This window comes from Paramormyrops kingsleyae, chromosome 18 (genome assembly GCF_048594095.1).
Source record: "Paramormyrops kingsleyae isolate MSU_618 chromosome 18, PKINGS_0.4, whole genome shotgun sequence".
Lineage (NCBI taxonomy): Eukaryota > Metazoa > Chordata > Actinopteri > Osteoglossiformes > Mormyridae > Paramormyrops > Paramormyrops kingsleyae.
The window spans coordinates 12,021,966-12,045,340 of NC_132814.1; the positions used below are offsets into that span (position 1 = coordinate 12,021,966).

Consider the following 23,375-nt stretch of genomic DNA (forward strand, 5'->3'; position numbering starts at 1 on the left):
AATGACACTGATAAATCTTTCTTCAAACATACACAGAGGTAGAGCATAGCCCTCTTATTTTCAGCATCTAGGTGAACCAAAGGCACAAGAACTGAAGCAACCTGAGTCCAAAAATGAAACATAAGCCAGTCTCAGTCTGAGATGAATCCTACCACATATAGACCTCTGAAGGTTTAAGTCTGTGCTGCGTGGTGCCACATGTAGACCTCTGATGATTTAAGTCTGTGCTTTGTCCTGCCACATGTAGACCTCTGATGGTTTAAGTCTGTGCTGTGTTCTGCCCCATGTAGACCTCTGATGGTTTAAGTCTGTGCTGTGTCCTGCCCCATGCAGACCTCTGATGGTTTAAGTCTGTGCTGTGTCCTGCCCCATGCAGACCTCTGATGGTTTAAGTCTGTGCTGTGTCCTGCCCCATGCAGACCTCTGATGGTTTAGGTCTGTGCTGTGTCCTGCCCCATGCAGACCTCTGATGGTTTAAGTCTGTGCTGTAACCTGCCCCATGCAGACCTCTGATGGTTTAAGTCTGTGCTGTGTCCTGCCCCATGCAGATCTCTGATGGTTTAGGTCTGTGCTGTGTCCTGTCACATCTGATGTGCATTCCATGGCACATGGGCTCCAAATGATTAAGTCTATGATTCATTACCACTGTGATACATGCACACAGCCATATGGCTGGAAAGTCAGCTACAGACACACATGGGGTGAAAGCTCAGCAAACAGAATCCCTTTTCTAGCCTTTCAGAATCCCCTACACCTAGACAACAAAAAAGCCCCTAAATATAGAAACAGTCTCAACGATATGAATAAATAATTGTGTCCTCGTCATCCCCCGTCGAGAGCATGGTGATTGTAATGCAAACCACCATACGGCTATGAGATTCCTTCACTATGGCGAATCATTACCCCTCAGGAGATTGCCAAACATCTCCCCTTAAAGGCTAAGAATAAATTAGCCAGTCATGTGTGAACAATAGGACCCCCGGCTCCTGAGTAATGGCATTTCCTAACTCAAACACGAGATTGCAATTTGTCCTGATTTGGGGGTGGGAGTCAGGTCTGCTCCAGTTCAGAATCAATGCACTGCTGGGCATATTAGGCTAAAGAGCCTATTGAAGTGAATGTAATACCTTTCACCCAAGCACCTGCGCATCTTTGTGTCGGAGTACATTAAGCCAGGCATAGAGTCCAATCTGCGTGTAGCACACAAACAGGGATGGCCTGCATTTGCATTTTGTATCAGGGATTGTTTGGGTTTTGACCCACACCTGTGCTTCTGGATTTACTTGGATCCTGTCCCACACCCGTGTGTCTGGCTTTTTTGTGTTCTGTCCCACCCCCATGTATTTCAGTTTGTTTGGGTCCTTTCCCACATCCATGTGTTTCGGTATCTTCAATTTCTACCCCACACCCATGTGTTTCAATGTGTTTGTTTTCGGTCCCACACCCATGTGGTTTGGTACTGTATGTTCCCATATGTTCTGGTATGTTCGGGTCCAGTCCCACACCCGTGTGTTTTGGTTTATTTGGGTTTAGTCCTACACCCGCGTGTTCCGGTTTATTTGTGTCCAGTCCCACAACCGTATGTTTCGTTTTGTTTGTGTCCAGGCCCACATCCGTGTGTTCCGGTTTGTTTGTGTCTAGTCCCACACCTGTATGTTTCAGTTTGTTCAGGTCCAGTCCCACAGCTGTGCATTCTGGTTTGTTTGGGTCCTGTCCACATCCGTGCGTTCTGGTTTGTTTGGGTCCCGTCCCACACTCATGTGTTCCGGTTCGCTCGGGTTTGGTCCACCTCACCTGCGTAGTTACTCAGGCCCTTCCTCTTCTTCCTCCGCCAGTAAAGCCAGGTGCTGAAGCCCATGAGCACAATCCAGCAGGCACCTCCGATGCCAGCGATGAAGGCTGGCTGCTTCACCACGTCTGAGAGGCTGCTCTTCTCTTCCCCACCCGACACCACCTCTTTGGAGTCTTTACCTGGCGGGGGAGGGGGGTGGGAGCGTGGGAATTAATTCTCCAAAGAAGTATAATCAAATGAGTGGGCATGGCACACACATGATGGGTACCTGAATGACAAATCTGGTATAATCAGTTTTGATTTCACTTCGATTAATAAAACGATTGGTGTGTTTCGTGCAACACATCTGTGCTCAGATATGCTTGACACACTGCTGCTCACTGAGAAAAAAAAAATGAAAGAAAAACAAGCAACTGGCCAGACATCCAGCTGCAGAACAAGAGAAAAGACGCAAAAGCGCAGCTGTGAGCACAGCACGGTGTCCTAAATGATCATGTCTCACACGCAAATAAACAGCGGCAGCGTCTGCCGCTCACTGGGGCGGACAGGGAGCGGACGGGTCCCGGTGACCATCAGCTCGAGAGGTGGAGAGGGAGCCCTGTCTTTACACGCATGCAGCGTGCTGTGAAATTACTGCAGCGGCCCGCCGTGGAACGCGAACCCCTGATCTCCGCATTAAGCCTCCACTCCTGCAGCATCTTACACGTCTCTTTTGTGGGGATTAGATTAGAAATGGGACAGCAGGAGCCCGGGCCCAGACACCTGGCCCTCTCCTTCTACAACGGCGGCCTCCATTTCAGTCCTGTAATTAGTCCAGCCATTAACTAATTTTGACCTTATTACTGTTTTTAAATAAACAAATCAGAGTTAATCATTTCTCTGCAAATATAAATTTAATTACAGCAATTTAATTACTAATTAATTGGGGGCAGCGCGTGGCTCTAAGACTGTGTGTCTGTGCTCAGAAGGTCGTCGGTTCAAATCCTAGAGTCAACTGAATGATGTCACCTTTGGGCCCTTGAGCAAGGCCTGTAACCCCCAGCTGCTCCAGGGACTGTCTGACCTTGTTAATCTCCAAAATGGATAAAAGCATCTATTAAATAAATCAAATGTAAAAAAAAATGTAATAGCAATCATGAAAATATGTCACATTCCTTTAGGCAAAGGGACTTTGGCTCATAGAGTAGATTTGAGGTGTATATTTTTGAGGATACTAAATGAAGGCTGATTCTAGGACTTGAACCAACAACCAATAGATCAGATAGGATGAACCACTGAGATATAAATGGAAGTGGGTCTTGCTCACTCTCCTCCAGCAAACTCACCTCTTGCACTACCTAACCCAACCACCCACTCTGCCCCCCCTCACCTATGAGGACTGGTCGTGGTTCGCTCCGCACACCCACGCCCGCGCTGGTGGTAGCGGCCACCTCCACGCGATACTGCACCCCTGGCTGCAGCCCCCCCAGCACAACTGAGCGGATGGCGGCGTCCACGGTCTTGTTCACGTGGAAACGCGTCTCGTTCGCCAGGCACCAGATCTGAGGGTGGGGCCGGGGGGGGGAGGAGTCAGGTTAAAGCAAAGGGAATTGATTGGCTATTTATGACCTGATAAGGTCAGTCCCGCGACATCAGCAACAACATGCCAGGGAAAGTCAGGGATGTCCGACAGCACAAAAAACAGTCTTAATATAGTTATTAAGAAAAAAAAAATCACAATGAAAATAACATTAGTGTCCAAACCCAAATCGAGCAACATTAAACACTGAAGGAGGGAGACAATAGAGAAAAGACCTAGCACACTGAGACAGGTTACAAAATAGTTATAACACGGGTGAGTGGAATCATGGTAAAAACAGAGTAAAGTCACTGTATTTACAGGAAAAGGGTGTAGTCTCTGATAACTCATATACACACTTGGTAACAGGCTTTAGACTTTAGACTGGTGTGCTTTTCCTCTCCGTAGCTAGAGAACTGGGAATCGGCTGGCTTTTAATTTTCATTACAAACCTCTCCTCTGACATGATTGGTCCAACTGGTGGTTAATTACCAGCCCTATCCGCGGGGGGCTCTGTGTGTCCACCACATCTATAACACAGCGTGTTTCTGAATTCTCAGCACAAATGCGGGCCGCATCCGGAGACGCACTTCATCACCGCGGAAAGCGTCAGAAACACTAATATGGGCGGATTTGCTGAGCAGATACAAAAGCGGTTGGCCCTGCAGGAATTCACGGAGACCCCTGTTTTAGGCTGGGGGGGGGGGGGACACGGGGCACCTTGTACTCCTGGATGATGCCGTTCTGGTGGTCGGCGGGTGGGGGGTCCCAGGAGATGCTGATGGAAGTGCTGTTGTGGCTCCCCAGGGTGACGACGGTCACCTGCTGAGGAGGAGCGCTGGGGGCTGGAGGCATAATGAGCCAATCAGAGTCTGAGTCCAGCACCCATTATTACATCACTGTGTCCAGCTGTCCAATTAGAATGACCTATTCACACAGCTATATGTATGTGTGTATGATATATTATATATACAATTTCAGTGCATGGATACTGTACTATCCATCCATCAGTCCACCGTCTAGCCACCAATCCTGGTCAGGGTAATGGGGCTGGGGGCTGGGGGCTGGGGGCTGGGGCCTATCCCAGGCAGCACACACGCACACATCCACACACACAATTACACATTGCAAGCAATTCAGAGATGCCCCCATGTATAGCGTACAATATTTAAATGCTGCTTACTCAGATTGTACTATTATATTTTACATATTACACTGGTAACCACTGAAGCACTGTTCACTATCCCAGTATCTGATGGAAATCCAGGCCTCTTCCCCACCTTCCTCCGCAGTGCGGCCCGTCTTAGACTCGCTGTCGGCCCCCTGGAAGTCATTGAAGTAGGGGCGGGCCTTGATCTCATAGACCACGCCCTTCCTGAGACCGGAGAGCACCACACTGCGCTCAGAGGGCGGGGTCACATCCTGGCCCTGCCAGGGCCCGGGGGCCGGAAGGCCCGAGGCCTGGCGGTATAGGACACGGTAGCCCTGAATGAAACGCGTCTGCTGGTCCACCTGAGCGGAAACAGGAAGTTGCAGGGAGAAAACCAATCAAGGTGTGGATGAGGTGGAATGTACAGAGGGGGCGGAGCTAATGGAGTTACATAACAGGAAGTACATTAAGGTAACTCACATATAGACTGCTGAAAAGCAGACAGTAAGAAGAGCAAGAATGGATGTAAAAATAAAGTATGAAGTACAAATGGTTATGGGAACAGCAGAAAAGGACAGAAAAGAGAAGAACCAGACAGAAGTCCACGTCTCAGCAGGTCACCTGATCGTAGCCAAACCCAGGATGGCTTCACCATGGCGACCACAGAGATGTGCATCCCTCTCACAGCCCGTCCCACCACCGCGGCCGACGCCCTCCGCTTAATTAACGCCCATCAGGAGGGCGGCACGCCTAAGCGGCCCCAACTCTGCTGTCCTCCAATGAAAATGCCTGCTGCAGCACGATTCGTCTTCATGAATCACAAAGCCGGGTGATTGGTATTGGGGAGGGGGGCTGTCCACAGGCAGGGGGCGCCGGCGAGCAGCTCCAAAGGCAGCACTCTGCCCTGTACAGTTTAATGGATGTGGGCATCGAAGGAATAAGTCACTGTAATGGCCTGTAAACCGTGGGAGAAGATGGCCAGGGCTTTTAAGAGGAATATAAAATGATACGTTTTCACTAGGAGAATAAATCAGCTGAGTGCTCTACCCGTTTGTGTTTACAATCCCCTAATTGAATGATTCGGGAATATAAAAGCTTTACTTTTCTTACTTACTGATTGCTCCGCCACAGTTAGTGTTAATAAAATAAATGAGATTCTGTGTGTGTGTTACTGTGTGTATGTGTGTGTGTGTGTGTGTGTGTGTATGTGTGTTTTCCTGCCTCCCCGCTGCGTTTTGCTGTTCGCCCTTAAATGACGTGCATCTTGCCGCCGTTTCCATGCCAATCCCTCACAGGAAGTGCCCGTGTAATGAACAGGAAGTCACACCTGGTTTATCAGGGAGGCATAGCTGTCAAGTCTCCCGTTTTGGCCGGGAAACTACCGTATTTTACCCCTGTTTCCCGCCGTCCTCCCGTATTAGTATTTTCCCGTAAATCTCCCGTATAATAATATCATTTAAAAAAAATTCCTCTGCCTCTCCAAACTGAACTGCCAGTAGCCTCTGAGAACTGCCACCTGCAGTAGCCTGCAGGTCATTTACAACATTAACCAGGTCATAAATGCGGAGGTTAAAATGGCAATGCTGTGTGCCAAAAACAATGTTACTTTCACCTTCTGTGACGACTTCAACAAGGATACAAAGTCTGCAACAAATCTGTATAATAAGTCATTAGTGAATGCCAGAGAGCCACATGAGTGAACATGAGAAATTAACAGAAAATGTGTAATGAAAATAAAATGTAAATGACAAGTTGTTATTTTAGATTTCTTGTACACCTGTCTTAAAATGTAAGGGATACTGGAGCTTGGTTGGGGTGGTGGGGCGGCTCGCGGTGGGTGCCGGAAAATGTCCCTTATTTTAAGATCCAAAACTTGACAGGTATGCAGGGAGGTGGTACAGTCCCATCGGTTAAGATCATGGCTGAGCAACAAATTGGTAATAGCTAGTCATAGTCCTTCTCTGAAGGACATAAGATTTGTGATGAACAGCATTTTTTTATTTTTCATTAAGGAACACAAAGGCTGCAGTGGATTCCGTCGACTTTTACACATTAGTGTATAAGCATGTCGACCGTGTGACAATGGAGAGTAACTGACAGACCACAAAACCGAGGTTTGAGTTTGATTTAAATTATAACCATTAAGCAGTTAATTTCACAAAGGATGATCTACAGCGGAGGTTTAATGGCATGATTTATTCCCCTAACCTAAACGCTAAGCATTTACATCTACTGTGTGCCACTCGCGGAGTATGCAGAATGTTCCGGAAGGAGGGCATGGCCAATGGCCTCTTGGGAAACGGGGCCTCAGCAGAGAGGAGAGTGGATGCCCAGGGTCTTCGTCCGAACCAGCCGTATCAGCTCATAGCTCCCTGCCATACAGTATCTGCAGAGATCAGAGTCCCCAGATGCTGAGTCCACAGCTCTGAGCTTCCAAACCCACCAAAGAACATAGACCATGATAGATCCATCCATCCAGCCATCCATAGCTAAACTGGAATAAAGACTAAACTGTCTTAGTTATACAGTGAACCATGGCTCTTGGAAATCAGGCCCTCTCCAGCACCTGAGGCTACCCCTGTCTTCCAGTGAAGTCACAGAGGGGGGGCATCCAGGGACCATCTGTGTAGGACTGTTACCCAAGTGTGCTGAACACAGCGCTGTGTGATGGGGGCTCGTTTACAAGTGAGGTCATCAGCAGATTGGATGATCCATTCAGGGTCCTCCAATTCAATTCAGTTTCATCTGGTGCTTTTCCCAACATAGCCCTAGGAAATATTCAACAACAATCACAGATCCAAATCTAAGTGGGAGACCACGACACTGAAGAGCTGGCCAGCCCAAGGAGACAGCAGAATCGAGGGACAGATTTTTCCGGGTCAGACCTGCATGTGGAAAGCGTGACAGCCTCGACATGCAAAACAGGCATCTCCCCACCGTCTGGACAGAATGCTGAGCGAGCTGAACTTAGACCCTGTCCAAGGAGCGTTTAACCAAAGTGTCAAAACATCAGGAAAATCCCGCTAGCGGCAGCAGAATTAGAGATGTGTGGATTGTGTACAAGCTGTTAGACTCGCCAATGGTTCCCAGGATAAATCTGGGGGGAGGTGCACCTGCACTTGCACGTTCAGCACCCAAAGGAGGGTCCTTGCATCCTGGAGAAGAGCTGCGTCGGTCTTGTCTACAAAATCTCAGCGCTCCTTCAGCCCGGAGCGGTGCCTGGTGGGTCATCAGTGAGGATGCTGTATCCCCAAAGCACCAGAGCGTACCTTTCAATCCGCCCACGCATCAGGGAGGAAGTAATGCCTTCACGTCAGACACGGTTCATGAGCTGACAGGAAGTGTGTCACCCTCCTTAATGGGGATCAAGACTGAGGCTGTGGCTCTATCAAGGCTACATTTTTGTTCTCTGTATGCAGTGCTGGGTAACCGGGATCAAACAGTCATGCTACTGTACAAAACAAGCTATATTAATATTAATAATGCAAGGGTGCAGTGGAGAATTTATATCTGATATCAGTGTGCCAGGGATTTGCTGGTGGTGTGTCCTTGTTTTTCATGGCAGAAGCACAATCATTTAATATTCAGAAATTACAGACAGCCCTTAGAAATGTCCTTCAAAGTCAGTCCTTATAGATGTCCTTCACAGACAGCCCTAATAGATGTCCTTCACAGACAGCACTTATAGATGTCCTTCACAGACAGTCCTTATTGATGTCTTTCAAAGACAGTCCTTATAGATGTCCTTAGACAGCCCTTACAGATAACCATGAGAGGCAAATCTGGCAGGTGTTCATCATAGACATCCCTTATAGATGTCTATCACAGAACGCTCCTATAATTTTCCGTCACAAACAGCCCTTATAGATTTCCATCACAGAACCCTCCTATAGATGACCTTCACATACCCTAGATTTCCTTCACAGACAGCCTTTATTGATGCCCATCACAGACAGCTCTTATCGATGTCTGTCGTATTGTTGTACAGTCAGAAAGGATTGCTTTCGGTTTGTGCCTCATCTGTGAATTCAGCCCTGGATTTTCGGATGATGACCCTGATCTGGAATATATAAAACTGCTATATTCTCACCATGCTGGGAGTATGTGATGTGTGTGTGCGCATGAATGTGTGGGAGGATTATTGGTGCAATTAAGCTGCTCTTTTTGAATAGTGAGAAAAAAGAGGGCAGTCATTTTGGTGTAAAAGAGGAAAATGTGAAGAATTAATTACAACTCTCTTCCATTTATGTAAAAAAAACTTAAAAAACGTGTTGAGAGCTTCAGGTATGAGTTATTTCTTGGTGATTTAGTAGCTGGCCAAATATATATATTTTATAGAACAATTTTGGAAACAGTTTTCTATGTGGAAACACAGAAGAAGTAGAGTCAAAGGTAAAAAAAAGAAGAGAACAGAATGGAGCGGAAAGGAACAGAATGGAGTGGAATTGAGTGGAACAGAACCACAGAAAACAGAACAGTAAGAAAAGCCATGAAAATATATTAATTTTATATAAAGGTTATACAAATAGCAGCACAATGGGGTCTTCAGGCATTGTCCCTCTCTCTACCTCGCTCCCCCCCCCCCTCCACATCACTGTGAGATCTATTGGGTTGCGACTCACCGTCCATGTAACCTGGATGGCAGTAGCGCTGACGACCTGGGGGTCATGTAGATGAATGACCACCTCTCCCAGCTCCTTCTGCACTTGCCGGTGGTCCACACCTTGTGCGGGAGGGCTTGGGTCTGATCGGCGTGGGGGGATAATGGGAGGGTGAGAGTCAGTATGGGAATTCCACAAAGAAATGAATAAAACCAAGCACATAACCTGTCGATCTGCTTGTGGCACTAACTCGCTTATTAAGGCTAATATACAGTACCATTCAAAAGCTGAGACATGCCAAGCTGCCTACAAAATAGAGCGATAGTGTCGCATCACATGGCCTGGCCACCTGACCTAAACACAGTAGAAATGAATTTGGAAGAGTTCTGCTGACCACAGGATTTGAACCAGCAACCCTCTGAGTCCCAACCCACAGAGCTGCCCCTCAAAAAATTATAATTTTTTGTTTAATACGTTTTTGACCAGTGCATAATTACATATATGTTATTAATAGTTTTTATTGCTATAATTATTCTAAAATGAAGCGAATGATACAAGTAAACCTTTCTATCGGTAGGCATGTCCAAATTTTGGCTAGTGCATTTAATTTTTATGATACTTTTATCCAAACCAACTTACCGTAGAAACAACAGTTACAATTTACGTGCGATTCACAGGATTTAAACCCACAACTTTTGCTTTATGATTACAATGCTCTAATTGTCGAGCTACTCCAACTGCCTCCTGCCTCTTAGCATTGTGGTTTCCAGCAGCCCCCTCCCCTCGGCTGTGGCCAGACCCACCCTGCGTGCGGACTGGCTGGGACACGGGGCTGGGGCCCCCCAGGCCCCGGGAGCTGGCAGCGCGCACGATGAACAGGTATATGGTGTTGGGCCGCAGGCCGCGCACCGTGTGCTGTGTGGCCCTAACACGCTCCGCCACCGTCTGCCAGCTGTTACTCACCGACTGGCTGAAAGGCAAAGAGGCATTGAGTGGATCCGTCAGCCTATTAAACAATTAGTTAATTAATCTGTCAGTAAGTCAGCCAATCCTCTGATCAATCTCATAGCTAAATAAGTCTACTTAAAGGGGAAATACCTTGAAACATCTATCTACAGATGCTCCTCGACTTAGGATGGGGTTACATTCTGATGAAACCCATCGCTAGTGGAATTGTGTTATGTTCATATTCGATTAATTGAATTAATTGAATATGAACATAACAAACATAACACAACATAATATAAAACAAAACATAACACGATGATAGATAGATAGATAGATAGATTAATTGATTGATTGATTGATTGATTGATTGATTGATTTGAGGAAAATGCGAGCAGAAACCTAAATGCTTCGATGATGTATAGCGAGATGGGCGACGCCCCCGTTGGCCCAGGTTGCCACGACAGCGACACGCTGCTCTTGGTGACATCGGTGACCTGCGGCTTGGACGGGGGTCCAGGGAGCTCGCTGGCATCGTAGGGAGCGGAAGGAGTGGCCCCACCAGATTCTGGAAGGGGGGCGGGGGTTGGAAATATGTGAAATTATGAATCTTTTTGAAAATCGCAGACACATGCATGCAGGCAGACACACACATACACACACACCTTTGCATTGCTAGAATTGCAAGTGAGGAAGTTCACCAACATCCCTGAATTGAAGTTGTTCTGTAAGGAGGAATGTGCAGGACTAATGAACAGTTAATGGAAATGTTTAGCTTGAAGCCATTGCTGCACATGGGGGATTACTGACAAACTTTTTCCCACACACAAATATATATAAATAAATATTGGATCATTTTCCTCAATGAATAGAGGAACAAATATATTTTATGTCATTTGTTCAATTGGATTTTCTTTGTCTAGTTTTAGACAACATTTTAAGTCATTAATGCAGAAACAGAGTGAGTTCTAAAGGATTCACAAACTTTCTAGCACCGTACACCCAGTGTCTATGCTCAGTGGCCTCTAGCTACATCTTCTCAAACAGCTTGTTCCCCCAAGCAATAAATTATGAGACTGCAGCGGAATACATGCAGCACACAGACAGGGTCAAGAGGTGTTGTTACTGCATGGATAACATTAGAACATCAGACCCACGTGGAGCAATGGAGGGCACTGGGCTCGGGGATCCCAGTATCTCCGAAACAGCCACTGTCCTGGCGTCCCCACACAATACAGTATTGGGAATTTGTAAAGAACAGTGCAATAGACAAAAAACATCCTGTCAGTGGTGGTCCTGTGGCCAAAGCACCTTGTTAAACAGAGAGGTCAGTGGAGAATGACTTGTTAAAGCCAACAGGAGGGCTATATAACAGCATGATGGATCGATTCAGCAGTGCTATGCTGAATGGTTTCTATAAACGCACAATGGGAGTCAATGGCTAGTCCCTTCATAATGTGTGTGTGGGACCAAATGTCCCCACAATGTGATAATAACCTGTTATTTTGATGTTGTGCCGATCAATTTTTTGGTCCCCACAAGGGGAAACTCATTTGTCATCAAAATCCGTGACTGCGATTAAAAACCTAAAAAGGTTTAAAAGCTTTGTATTTTGTTTGGTTACTTATAGTTAAGGTTAGGGCTGGGTGGGGGTTAAGGGTGTCATTGTTGGGATTAGGGTTTTCCCCATAGACATGAATGGAGAGTCCCCACAAAGATATAAATACAAACATGTGTGTGTGTGTGTGTGTGTGTGTGAGGCATTTCTGCATGCCAGCATACCTCTCACTTCCAGGAATGCGCTCCAGGTGGTCTCCCCAGTAGAGCTGCCAGCCACACAGGTATACATCCCTGAGTCCGACAGCTGCAAGAGAAATGTCAATCAAAGCAATGCAGCCAATCGTACTGCAGTTGAGCTGGCTAATGCCCGCCCCACCCCAACTGTGAAAGTCCTTTGGCTGCCATTGGCTTTCGGGTTTCGCCGACTGGAGCCAGCGAAGGAAGCGTAACACCAGAAACGCATTAACCTACTCTGCCCCTGTCTGCTTTTAGAAAGAGCGGGATGGGGGAGGGAGTAGGTCTACGATGAAAGTGCTGACCTTAATTTTTCGTAGATAAATTTCATTTGCTGACCGCAATGACGTTGTGATAATTCATTTAGGGGAGGCTGCTGAAACATGCTGGATCCCCACTGACAGCTGCTCTGCTACCCCATCCACCCCCCCACCATGTCCCCCCCTCCACCATGTGTGGTTTCCAGCCTCATGTCTCCCCCTCATTTATTAAATAAAACATCAGCCACTGGCAGCTCTGACAAGAGTAATGGAGGTTTAAGTGGGAGGGGCTGTGGAGGAGCACATGGCCGACATTATTATTTTGCGTGTGTTTCTGCGTCTGTGTCTCTGTGAGCAAGCGTGTGTGTGTGTGTGTGTGTGTGTGTGCTTCTGCCTTGTGTGTGTTAGTGTGCATCTGTGTGTATCTGTATTTGCGTGTGTCTATGTTTAAACCATGCTTGACTGGGTGTGTCTGTCTATGACTGTCTGTCTGTGAATGTGTCTGTCTGTGAGGGCTTGTATTTACCATATAATATGGTAAAACCTGCTACTTTTTAGCTGGAGGGGACATTTTTCAGGTCCCCACAATGTAAACCTCAATTTTATAAAAAATCTTTGAATAAAATAAAAAAACTAAAACAGCAAAAAGTATAGTATTTTGTTTGGTTACTTATGGTTAAGGTTAGGGCTGGGTTAGGGTTAGGGTTAGGGTTAGGGTTATGGTTATCTTAGTCGGGGTTATGTCCATGAGTGATAGATAGAAGAGTCCCCATAATGATAGGAACATATGAACTGTGTTTATCTGTCTGTGACGGTGAGTCTGTGTTTAATCCATGCCTGAGTGCGTGTGTCTGAGTCACATCAGTATTCCCCTCTGACTAAACGGCAGCTTCAGATACTTTACGGAGATCAATATCCCCTTTTCATCTCCTTATGAGGTACATAATTGCCCTTGTCCATATGAGTTATGTCTCGCCATCATTGGAAATTTCTCACTGCCTCCCTATCCCTGTCTCAGGTGACACCGAAAGGCAACATTTTAAATGTAATGCAGAGAGAAGAGATGGAGGAAGAGGAGATAGAGCAGGTGGAGCTGAGCGGATGAGAGAAAGGAAAGAAAGGGCATGGTATAGACCACTGCTGTGTACCTACTGCCAAGAAAATGCACAAGCAGAAGCAGTGACCTGTACTGTGTGAGTGTAGTACACAGTACATAATATAGTATTGGTATTTGGCACAGTATAACTGTAGTATATAGTACATACTGTAGCATGAATATTTTGCACAGTATAACTGTAGTATATAGTACATACAATAGTATGGGTATTTGGCACAGTATAACTGTAGCATATAGTACTTACTGTAGCATGGATATTTTGCACAGTATAACTATAGCATACTACTGTGTAGCATACTACAGATACTAGTAAGGGCCCTGCTGCAGTTCTGTGCTCAGTCCTCCCCGACCCACCTTAGTGTTGTGGATCTGTAGGCTGCCCAGCTCCACCAGGGACAGGCGAGGGTCGTGACCGGGCAGGCTGATGCCATCCTTCAGCCAGCTGATGGCGGGCGAAGGGTCCCCCGAGGCCTGGCACCGCAACAGTGCCACCTCGTCCACACCCAGCGTCTGATTGGCCGGGCCCTGCCGGATGATGGGCGGCGGCCTGTCTGTCATTGCTGCGGTGGGGAGGGGAGGTGGGCACAAGATGGTTTCTGAGGTGAGTAGACACCGATACCATGCAGTGTGCTGTGCTGATTGCTTTGAAAACGCCACACATTTTTTGCTCCCTTCCTCATGGCTCATAATGACACCACAAGGCTACAAGCACCCTGTGTATTCTGGGAAATGAGGAAGCCCCTGGCAACCCATGTGACCGCACCCACTGATGTGGAATCTGAGGTTTCATCACTTCCTGCTAGCGTTCTTACCATGTCTGCCTGGCTGTTACCTTGCAGCTGTGCAATTTATTGTAGTTTTAAAGCTCCAAAATCCTTTAATTAGTGGCAGGGGACCGCAGCAGCTTTGCACTCTCTCCGATGGTGTGGCCGCGTTTCATACCCAGTGCAGAGCAAAGTTCATTAATCTGCTGGCCAATCATAAAATAACAGGGGATGTGAGCTCGAATGATTTCAGGCAGTCCCTAAACCGGAATGCCACATCTGGCAGATTTCAGCACCTAACGTTGGTAGCTTAATTTGTGAAATCCCCCCACCCGACCTAAACGCCCCGCCCAGGCTATACAGAGAGGGTTAGCTGCCCCCCCCCCAACCCCCATGAAAGATGCTTTAACGACCCAGAGCTATATTTAGACATGCAAAAAGAGTGAGTAAATAAATACAACCTTGAAACCCCCACGCCCAGGATCATTAGCAGAAGGTGTGGCAGATGATGTCAGTCCTGAGGGCCTAATTAAGGAGTATTCTCAACATATTCCAGTCCCCCTACTAGGCAATCTCATCTGAACAAAAATAAATGTGCTTTGTAGGCCCAGCGTAAGAGGTGTTGAGGTTTTAGGTTATCTGGTGGGATGGGGTTATGAATCCACAAGTTCCGCCTTAGAGAGTCTGGAGTGGACCCTACAGACGAAGGCGACCTGCTGGCGTTCGCACGCAGCCTCCGCTGGTGCTCATTCACGTTCTCCATTACACACTCGCCGGCCCATTCGCCGGTATCAGGATTCAAGGACGACGATCGCCTTTCCCAGGCTTGAGTAGATATTAAATTAAGTGGCCTCTCAGAGAGGCAGCCAAAAAGGAGGGGAAAAAAAACAGACATTAGCTGCCATCCTGCCACAGGCGGGCGCTGGCACTTAGGGTAATGACCCTGTCCAGCGGGGAGTGGAGATTTGAAGGTGTCACCACCTGTGGACTTGGAAGGGCCCCATCCTCCAGCTCTGAAATCACTGAAGTCACACGCCCCACGTAGCAAAATAAAAAGCATACAAAGGAAACTTTGTCTGCAGAATGATGATACATTTATCCGTATGTGTGTTTGTATGTAGGCAATGCAATTGATAAGTCAAGCACAATGACAAGTAGGCAAAAGTCAGTGAGTCACATGACACAGAGGAGGCGTGGCAAAATGGGGGTTTGGGTGTGTCTGCAGACAGGGCTGCCCATAAGGGGGGAGATATGGGAAGACTTTCAGGGGCCGAGACACTACGGCGGGACCGTGAGTATGTGATTGTGGATAACGGTAGGTTTGCCCTGGGGAAGGGGGGAATTCAGAAGCATTTTTTAGGGGCTCAGCCCTCCCTGCAAAAGCCATTGGGTGCGGCTGCCATAGATAAGGGGTGTGGCTATTCATGGTGGGTGTGGTTGTGTGTAATGGGTGTGGCTTTGCACTGGGGGTGTGGCCTCACCGTCAGTGACCTCCAGCTGTGCCTTGGCCATGATGCTGCCAGCCACCGTCAGGGCTTGGCAGACATAGTAGCCGGCATCGGCGCGTTGCACAGCTGCGATGGTGAGTTCCCCACTGGGGGACACAGAGAAGCGGCTGTCTGTCTGCTGGGGCATGCTGGGAAACAGAAGATTCTGGAAGAAAAAGGAGAAAGGAGTCAGACATGTAAGCACACATATTGCACGGAAGCATGTACGGAACACACCTGTACAGACATATATATACCATGCATAATGAACCCCCCCTTACAGTCAACTACAGGACAAACACTGTACCTTTAAAGCCAGTCCTTGCACTGATTGGCTGTTTACTGAGCCTACCTCCCAGGGCTACGCTGAAGGTCACAGAAATTGGAATCACCGTAATGAGGAACACCAGGCAGTCCGAGTGGAATGAGCTCCTACTCATGGAAGCCGGCCCCAGCGTCCCTTTCTGCTCGCTTCGCGCTTACAGATACCAGTACTCGTGTCAGTCTCCCTCCCTGCCTGCGCCCCCCCCCCCCCCTGCCTCTCACTCCGAACGCTCAAATTCGATTCAAAGTGGAGCAACTCAAGGTGAAAAAAGCAGTTCGCGGGGCTTAATCAATTTAGGAGAAGCTGGTAATTAATTAAAGCCAGGGGCTTGACGCAGACAGCCAATGTTGGGGTGGGGTATGGGGGTAGGGGGACAGCTGGGGGGTTTCTGACAGCGACCAAAACCTCCCCTACCCAGCATCTCAGAGCCGTATTTCCTCTCCGACGATTGCATCAAGAAGACATTTTCATTTCATTCTCAGAACAGAATGATGGGATAAAAAAGGAAGACATCAGCCTGATTCAATTACAGCTAATGGCCTTAATGCAGCTAATGATGTTGTTTTTTTAATTACCCCCACCCCACTCAGAGGCTGATAGATGTCCACTTCATTACGTCCAAGTGAGACACAAAGGCTTCCCTTACATTGGCTGAATGACTTAATTAGTGCTTTCGTTCGTTATTTGCTGCGCCTCTCCTAATGTCGACCATGAGAGACAGAGATGGGACAAGGGGTGTTTTGTTTACTGCACAAACATAATCCGTCGGGGTATGCAAGCTATTATTGTTTTTATCTTTAGTTGTTTTTGTGTATTTATACATGCATCCTACAACACTAGCCATTCTTTACAGACAAAGAACACACAAACAAACAAATAGGCAAAAGTCACAACATTTGACAAAAAGGGGGGGCACGGCACTATGGAGGGTTGGGTGTGTCCACAGAAAGGGCTGCATATAAGGGGACATAAATGGGGGGTGGGCATGAGTCTGTAAGTGCAGATAATGGTTGCTTTGGTTTGGGGCGGGGGCATTTGGTGGAATTCTTCTGAACACAGGCAGACAGACAGACACACACATACACATACATACATCCAGGTGTCAGTCAGGTATTGATCACAGATGACAGGCAGGTAGCATACAAATTAAAGGTCAGTGATTGGCAGGTTAGTGATTGACAGGTTGCCGATGAATAACAAGTGAGTGATTGACAGGTTGCAGATGAATAACAAGTGAGTGATTGACAGGTTGGAATCAGACGACAGGTGAGGGATTGACATGTGAGTGACTGACGGGTGGCAGGTGATTTGACAGGTAATTGGTAGGTGACTGATGAGTAATTGACAGGTGACTGACAGGTGACTGGCTGGCACAAATACATTACCTGGCTCCCGTCCTTTTGCCAGAAGACAGTGGGCTGGGGGTTCCCCTTGGTCTCGCAGGCGAAGATGGCCATGTGCCCCAGTGCCACGATTTGGTCCCGCGGACGGACCACAAACTGCGGTGCAGCTGAGGTCAAGGGTCAAACACATCACAGCTCCCATTACTGTACAGCTAGTGGGGAGACCATCTGAAGGGGATAGGGACTTCACTGACAGGCACTGCACAGAAGATCGGGCCAACCAACAGGGTCAGAACCACAGGGAAGGACAGCATGCACCTGGATCTGCCAAAGAGACACCTCTTGTATATTTTCCTCCTTCGGGAAGCAGATCAGTACCCACTTCTCATTCATGTCGTCGGGAGAGATCATGCCCTACTCTAGGCTTGTCGCATTAACAAGAATTGCTCACTCGTGGCTGTTGCAAGAAAAAAAAAAACCCGCACACATTTCACAGGTCCTACACACGTAACGCTCTGCCTCGCAGAACGGGACACAGGCCCGGGGTGGCGGGGAAGATGGCACACCCACCAATGCGATGGATGTGGATCAGTCGGCCGAACGGGCACAGAGGCGCGGGTGACTGAAGCGCATGTGAGTGGGTGGGGTGAGCGTGCGTGCGTGTTTGTGCGAGGTCCATGCAGGACGCGGCCTGTCAGAGGATGGGTACTTACCCACGGGGCGAGCTGGACAGACAACAATGGCGGGTGGGAGAAGAACACAAGCAGAGGAAATGGACGACAGAAAGAACACAAGGAGGACAAGAAAAAGGGAAAACAAAATTCAGAAAGAATGACATGTCGCATATGACATAGCCCCAGAAGGGGGCAGCAGTGGAGAGGATGAAGGTACACCCTGCCCCAGGGCATGCTGGGATGCTTTGCTGCGATTAATCTTTGAAGACTAAATATTGCCAAAATAGCCTCATAAGGCAATCCCGCTAATTTTCACCAGGACGATGACGCATTCCTGTGTAATGATCGGGGCTCCGCCACTTCATTTTGACTGGCCAGCTACGCCTTACTCTTTCCTCTTAAGGAAGCTCAACATTCCTGCTAGGAGCATAGTGCCACCTGGTGGGTAATATCAGAAGCTCACGCACCATTAATATCTCTCATACCAATAGCGTCTGAGTGATTCTCTCTCTCTGGACATCCATCTCACCCGGCCACCTTTTATGTGGTTCAGTTTGTCTCACTCTGAATTTCGCCAGAGCAGCTGAGCTTTAGAGCTGTGCTCAAGAACACAATGGCAACATTTAGCGCTGGTGTCTGAAAACCGTTCTCCCAGCACCCTCCTCTGTCTGTCCATTTTCTTTCTCTCTCTCTCCTCTCTCTGTTTGTGCAAAAAGACCTCACCCTCCCTCTGCTGTGGGAGTGAGTGAACTCCAGCGCCATATAAATCTATTATTTAAAAATGCTTGAAATTGAAGGTTATTTTATCAAGCCTTACCATCCTGTCTGCCTGCATCATGCACCATTGTTATCCCTCCTATTCCTCCCCCCCCTGCACTCCCACATACTCACCCGCTCACACACACACAGAGGTTTGTAATTATATCTTTGTGAGGACCGTACATTCATTTCTATCAGCAGATCCCTTATCCCAACAATGAGAACCTTAACCCCGACCCAGCCATAACCTTAACCATAAGGAACCAAACAAAATACAAGTCTTTCGGCATTTTTTTGACACAGATTTTCATAAAACTGAATCCCCCATTGTGGGGATTGAAAAAATGGTCCCCATAACATCAAAATAACAGGTTTTTATCACATTGTGGGGACATTTGGTATGTATATCTGGTAAAGTATATCTGAGACACAGACACACACACATGCACACACTGAGACCCACTGGAGCCCGGAGGGCAGTGAGTGTAGCATAAAAGTACATTTTCATGAACCTTCCAGCTTTTGTGCAATAGAGCCGACAGGGCATGTCAGCCAACTGTGACACGCTATAAGAGGAGTCGGGGGGGGGGAGGGGGTAGGGGGGATTTGGGGTATTTGACAGGCTCGAACATACTGGAAGCTCCATCCCTAACTAAAAAAAATGGCTAAAATTTGGATGGCTTCCACTCCACTCAAAATAAGCATGTTTGTAACGCGGCTATTTCGCCGTCAGTCACAGAAGAGGAAAGTCACGGCTCCAAACATGCACCTCCAAATCAAACCAGAATCAACGGAGCTCAAGCACCGTAAAGCACACCCCCCCCCCCCCCAACTCCCCTTGCCCCTCAATCTCAATCAATTGCTGGTTTTTGTTGACAGTGACTTGACCCTCCTCATAACCCCATATTCGGGCCGGGATGACCCAAGGGGAGGGTGGAGGGGGGGGTCTCTCTGCGTTCACCTTCACGCCCCAGTCCCCACACAAAATAGAAACTATCAAGCGGATCGATATCAGCCTGAGCCAGACAGAACCTGGAAAAACTACAGTAGATCTGCGAGTCCAGAGTGCAGTACTCATGGCACAGACATGAAGATTAAGCGGCTTTTACAAGCCGGGGGGGCAGAGATCTCTGTGATCTTTTCATCAAGCTGGGTAACAGCTCATATAAATCCACTATCTAGATGCTAAATTGTATATAATTATATATCGTATATCTTCATTAGGTTTTTGTTTATATATTATAAATTAAAATCATATTTATGCTATATATGATCCATTATTGTACAATTTTACATTAAATATGTATCATATTTTATATCTATAATACTTAAACCTTATTCATGAGATTATGGGATGCTTTTTGTTGTTGTCCATACCGGTTACTTGCAGAGGGTTACAGGTTAAAGGTCAGAGGTCACTCACCCCTGACAGTGATGGTGGCTTCCGTCTCCGCCTTCCCCACACGGTTCTCAGCCACGCAGGTGAAGCGACCCTGGTCAGCCACCAGAGCCTTCCGGATGCGCAGCACGTGCTCGTCACGCTCCTGCTTCATCTCGTACCTGGTGGGGGAGGGGGGGGGGGGGTTGGTCTGAGTTTGCATGTGTTTAAAATGCCATTTTTTGGGGGGCGGTGAGCAAACAGCCAGTCGGCACATGGACGCAGGTTTAAAGCCTATTCACTGTAGCTGAGTTCTCCAGTGCCAATGGGTCTGGAGCCGGCCCGCCTTGCAGAATTACATCCGATGCAGCACTGTGCCGCCGGATGGCAGAGTCTCCACAGGTCCTCCTGGGGACACGGTGACTCAGTTCCCTGTGATGGTCGGGGGTCGTGCCCAGAATCGAGTCCTCGTGGCTGAGCAGGATACAGGGCAGCCAATCCAATAAGCCAGCGATGGTCAACATCCGAATCACTCAGAACAGAAACACACCATCTCTGGGCAAGACCTGGTCTCAAGGTTCAGAGTTTGATCTGACCCAGAAAAAACCCAAACGGAGGAGTGTCGAGCTACAGATCTCGCACATGAACAGTTAGCACAAATTGTGCTATAATACATAATTTCCTAATATAAATTGCACATAAATTATAAATTCCATGGTGATTTGGCCATTTAGCTCAGGTTTGATAGCATCATGGCCAGGAGCAAGAAGTCAGCCTGGGAACTGGGAGACTTGACCCCACTCAGGTCCACCTCCTCAGCCCGACAGCGATACCCCCATCTCACACCATGGGGGGGAGAGGGGGGGGGGGGTGGTGATCGAAGGCGACCCCACATGAGCCAGCTGTGGGAGGGGGATCAGTTAGCCTGGATTAGCCCCAGTCGACAAGCAAACATACACGTTCCAACAAGCATGCACGCTGTTCAGCTGGGCCTACACAGCGAATGAGTATGCAGCGAATTACACACAGTGAATCAGCACGCAGCAAATCAATATGCAGCAAATCAGCACGCAGAAAATCACCGCACAACGAATCATCAAACAGTGAATCAGCACGCAGCAAATCAATATGCAGCAAATCAGCACGCAGAAAATCACCGCACAACGAATCATCAAACAGTGAATCAGCACGCAGCAAATCAATATGCAGCAAATCAGCACGCAGAAAATCACCGCACAATGAATCATCAAACAGTGAATCAGCACGCAGCAAATCAATATGCAGCAAATCAGCACGCAGAAAATCACCTCACAACGAATCATCAAACAGTGAAATACCATGCAGCGAATCAGCATACAGTGAATCAGCACGCAGCAAATCAGCATGCAGCAAATCAGCACGCAGAAAATCACCGCACAACGAATCATCAAACAGTGAAATACCATGCAGCGAATCAGCATACAGTGAATCAACATGCAGCAAATCAGCATGCACCGAATCACCACACAGCCAAAACGGCGCAATAGGATGCAGCCCCAATGGGGAGAGGATGGCTAGGGGGCATACACAGACAGCGACAGACGCGCGGCTCGATCACGCGCACCGACCTGCCGCGTGGCACCTCGGTGTCGTCCTTCTTCCAGCGCACTGTGGGCAGTGGGTCGCCTTGCACCTGGCACCGCAGCTCTACACTCTCCTCCACCAGCACTACCTGATTGGTGGGCCTCCGCAGGAAACTGGGCCTCTCTGGGAAAAAAGTGGGCGTATGGCGTGGGGGGGTATCATAAATGGTCTCCATGGAAATTTGAAGGCCACCTAAAGCCCCCCCCCCATACAGTGCTCGTCAGAGCCATCCCAAGTATTAATCAACCAGCAGTTAAGGGGCTCACTGCACTATAATTACTGGGAAATAAACCTATATAATGTTACCGTTCAAAGCATAGACATGGCATCCGAATAGAGGGTGCCTTCTGGAATGAGAACAAGAGCGGCATGATCATATTTTTTTCCCCTGTTGCTTAGTAACATTACTCTAAAACAACTACAACGATTTAGGTTTGGTATCACAATCACAGACAGAACAGCAGGGCTCCCTGGCCTCCTGAGATGTTTGGGACCAAGTACATGACAGTTGAACAACTCATGGACTGACTCTTTACCCCCTTTCCCAGTTGGACATTTTAAGACAGGCCCTCAGCGGACGGCTGAGTCTGGGGTCCTCACCGAACACGGACAGCTGGGCTGCCTCGCTCTCCCGCTCGCCCACCATGTTGACGGCCATGCAGGTGTACATTCCGGAGTCGCTACGCCTGGCACTAGTGATCGTCACCTTCCCCCCACGGATCTGCCGGGTTGGTGTGGAAAACAGACAGTGGTGGTTCAGCCCAGCTCATTAAATGCCCTCACAAAATACCAGAGCGACCGAAACATTCAATGAATTACTGATAACCAGACACAGTAACGTGACAAAAAACATGGTCTGCGTAGTCCTGTTTACAGCACAGGCCAACATTTAGGCAGAACTGTGACATATTTGCTGCCTAGAATTTCTGTTTGCCTGCTTATTTGATTGTAGAATATGTGACTTGGTAATTATATTATTAGCAGGTCCTAAAAAAAACTAGTATCTATCTATCTATCTATCTATCTATCTATCTATCTATCAATCTATCTATCTGTCTGTCTGTATGTCCGTCTGTCTATCTGTCTGTGTGTATATATTTACCAGGTACTTATTACATTTTCAGTAGGTATTTAACAGGTATCTAACATGTATTCAGCAAGTACTTAACATATTTCAGCAGGTATTTAACAGGTATTTGGTAGGTATTTACCCATCTTCAGCAGGCATTTAACAGGTATTTAGCAGGTGTTTAACACATTTTCAGCAGGTGTTTATATTGTTCTGAGCATATATTCAGCAAACATCAGTCATCACTTTGAAGGCATGTGAAACAAGACACTTTCTTGGGTGCAGAGCTGCCAGCAGCCAGAAATTTACAGCCAGCCTGTTAAAAAACAGCATCATTTAAATGCTGTGGGCAAGTCTGTAAATAACTGCAATGGAGCGTAAAGTGTCTGCAGCTTAAGCTGTTTATTTGCAGTTTATCCATGGATTCGGTGACAGCGTTTGAACTTGCAGCGTTTGGCATGGGCTCCCAGTGAATTTAAACACACACACGCACACACTCACCGTGACTCTGTCGTCCTTATCCTCCATGCGCACCTTGTCTTTCTTCCAGTACGTGGTGGGCTCTGGGTGCCCCCGGGGGGGCTGGCACTCCAAAACGGCCGTCTCCCCCACCGCCACCACCACGTCCGAGGGGTTCTGCCTGAAGTCGTCACGAAGAACTGCAGAGGAAAACGAAAAAGGAAGAAAACAGAAAAAGAGGGGATGAAAGGTCACGAGAAGACACTAATGTAACAAA

The 23,375-nt window shown here is 47.7% G+C and overlaps 1 protein-coding gene across 3 annotated transcripts in view; it reads right to left on the minus strand.

The window, feature by feature from the left end:
* The window catches only part of LOC111852194 (roundabout homolog 2-like), a 102,827-nt gene that overhangs the window by 13,795 nt on the left and 65,657 nt on the right, over positions 1–23,375 (minus strand). The window contains exons 4-19 of one of the 3 annotated variants that reach the window (XM_023827785.2): positions 23,141–23,298; positions 22,171–22,291; positions 21,555–21,693; positions 19,993–20,129; positions 17,850–17,861; positions 17,179–17,303; positions 15,463–15,634; positions 13,572–13,777; positions 11,829–11,910; positions 10,449–10,614; positions 9,905–10,071; positions 9,123–9,244; positions 4,631–4,862; positions 4,071–4,195; positions 3,162–3,333; positions 1,795–1,971 (exon numbers count right to left, since the gene is read on the minus strand). In XM_023827785.2, coding sequence (XP_023683553.2) covers positions 1,795–1,971; positions 3,162–3,333; positions 4,071–4,195; positions 4,631–4,862; positions 9,123–9,244; positions 9,905–10,071; positions 10,449–10,614; positions 11,829–11,910; positions 13,572–13,777; positions 15,463–15,634; positions 17,179–17,303; positions 17,850–17,861; positions 19,993–20,129; positions 21,555–21,693; positions 22,171–22,291; positions 23,141–23,298 — 2,313 coding nt within the window. The remainder of the gene's footprint in view (positions 1–1,794; positions 1,972–3,161; positions 3,334–4,070; positions 4,196–4,630; positions 4,863–9,122; positions 9,245–9,904; positions 10,072–10,448; positions 10,615–11,828; positions 11,911–13,571; positions 13,778–15,462; positions 15,635–17,178; positions 17,304–17,849; positions 17,862–19,992; positions 20,130–21,554; positions 21,694–22,170; positions 22,292–23,140; positions 23,299–23,375) is intronic. The other 2 variants (XM_072702087.1, XM_072702088.1) reach the window with 2 other exon arrangements.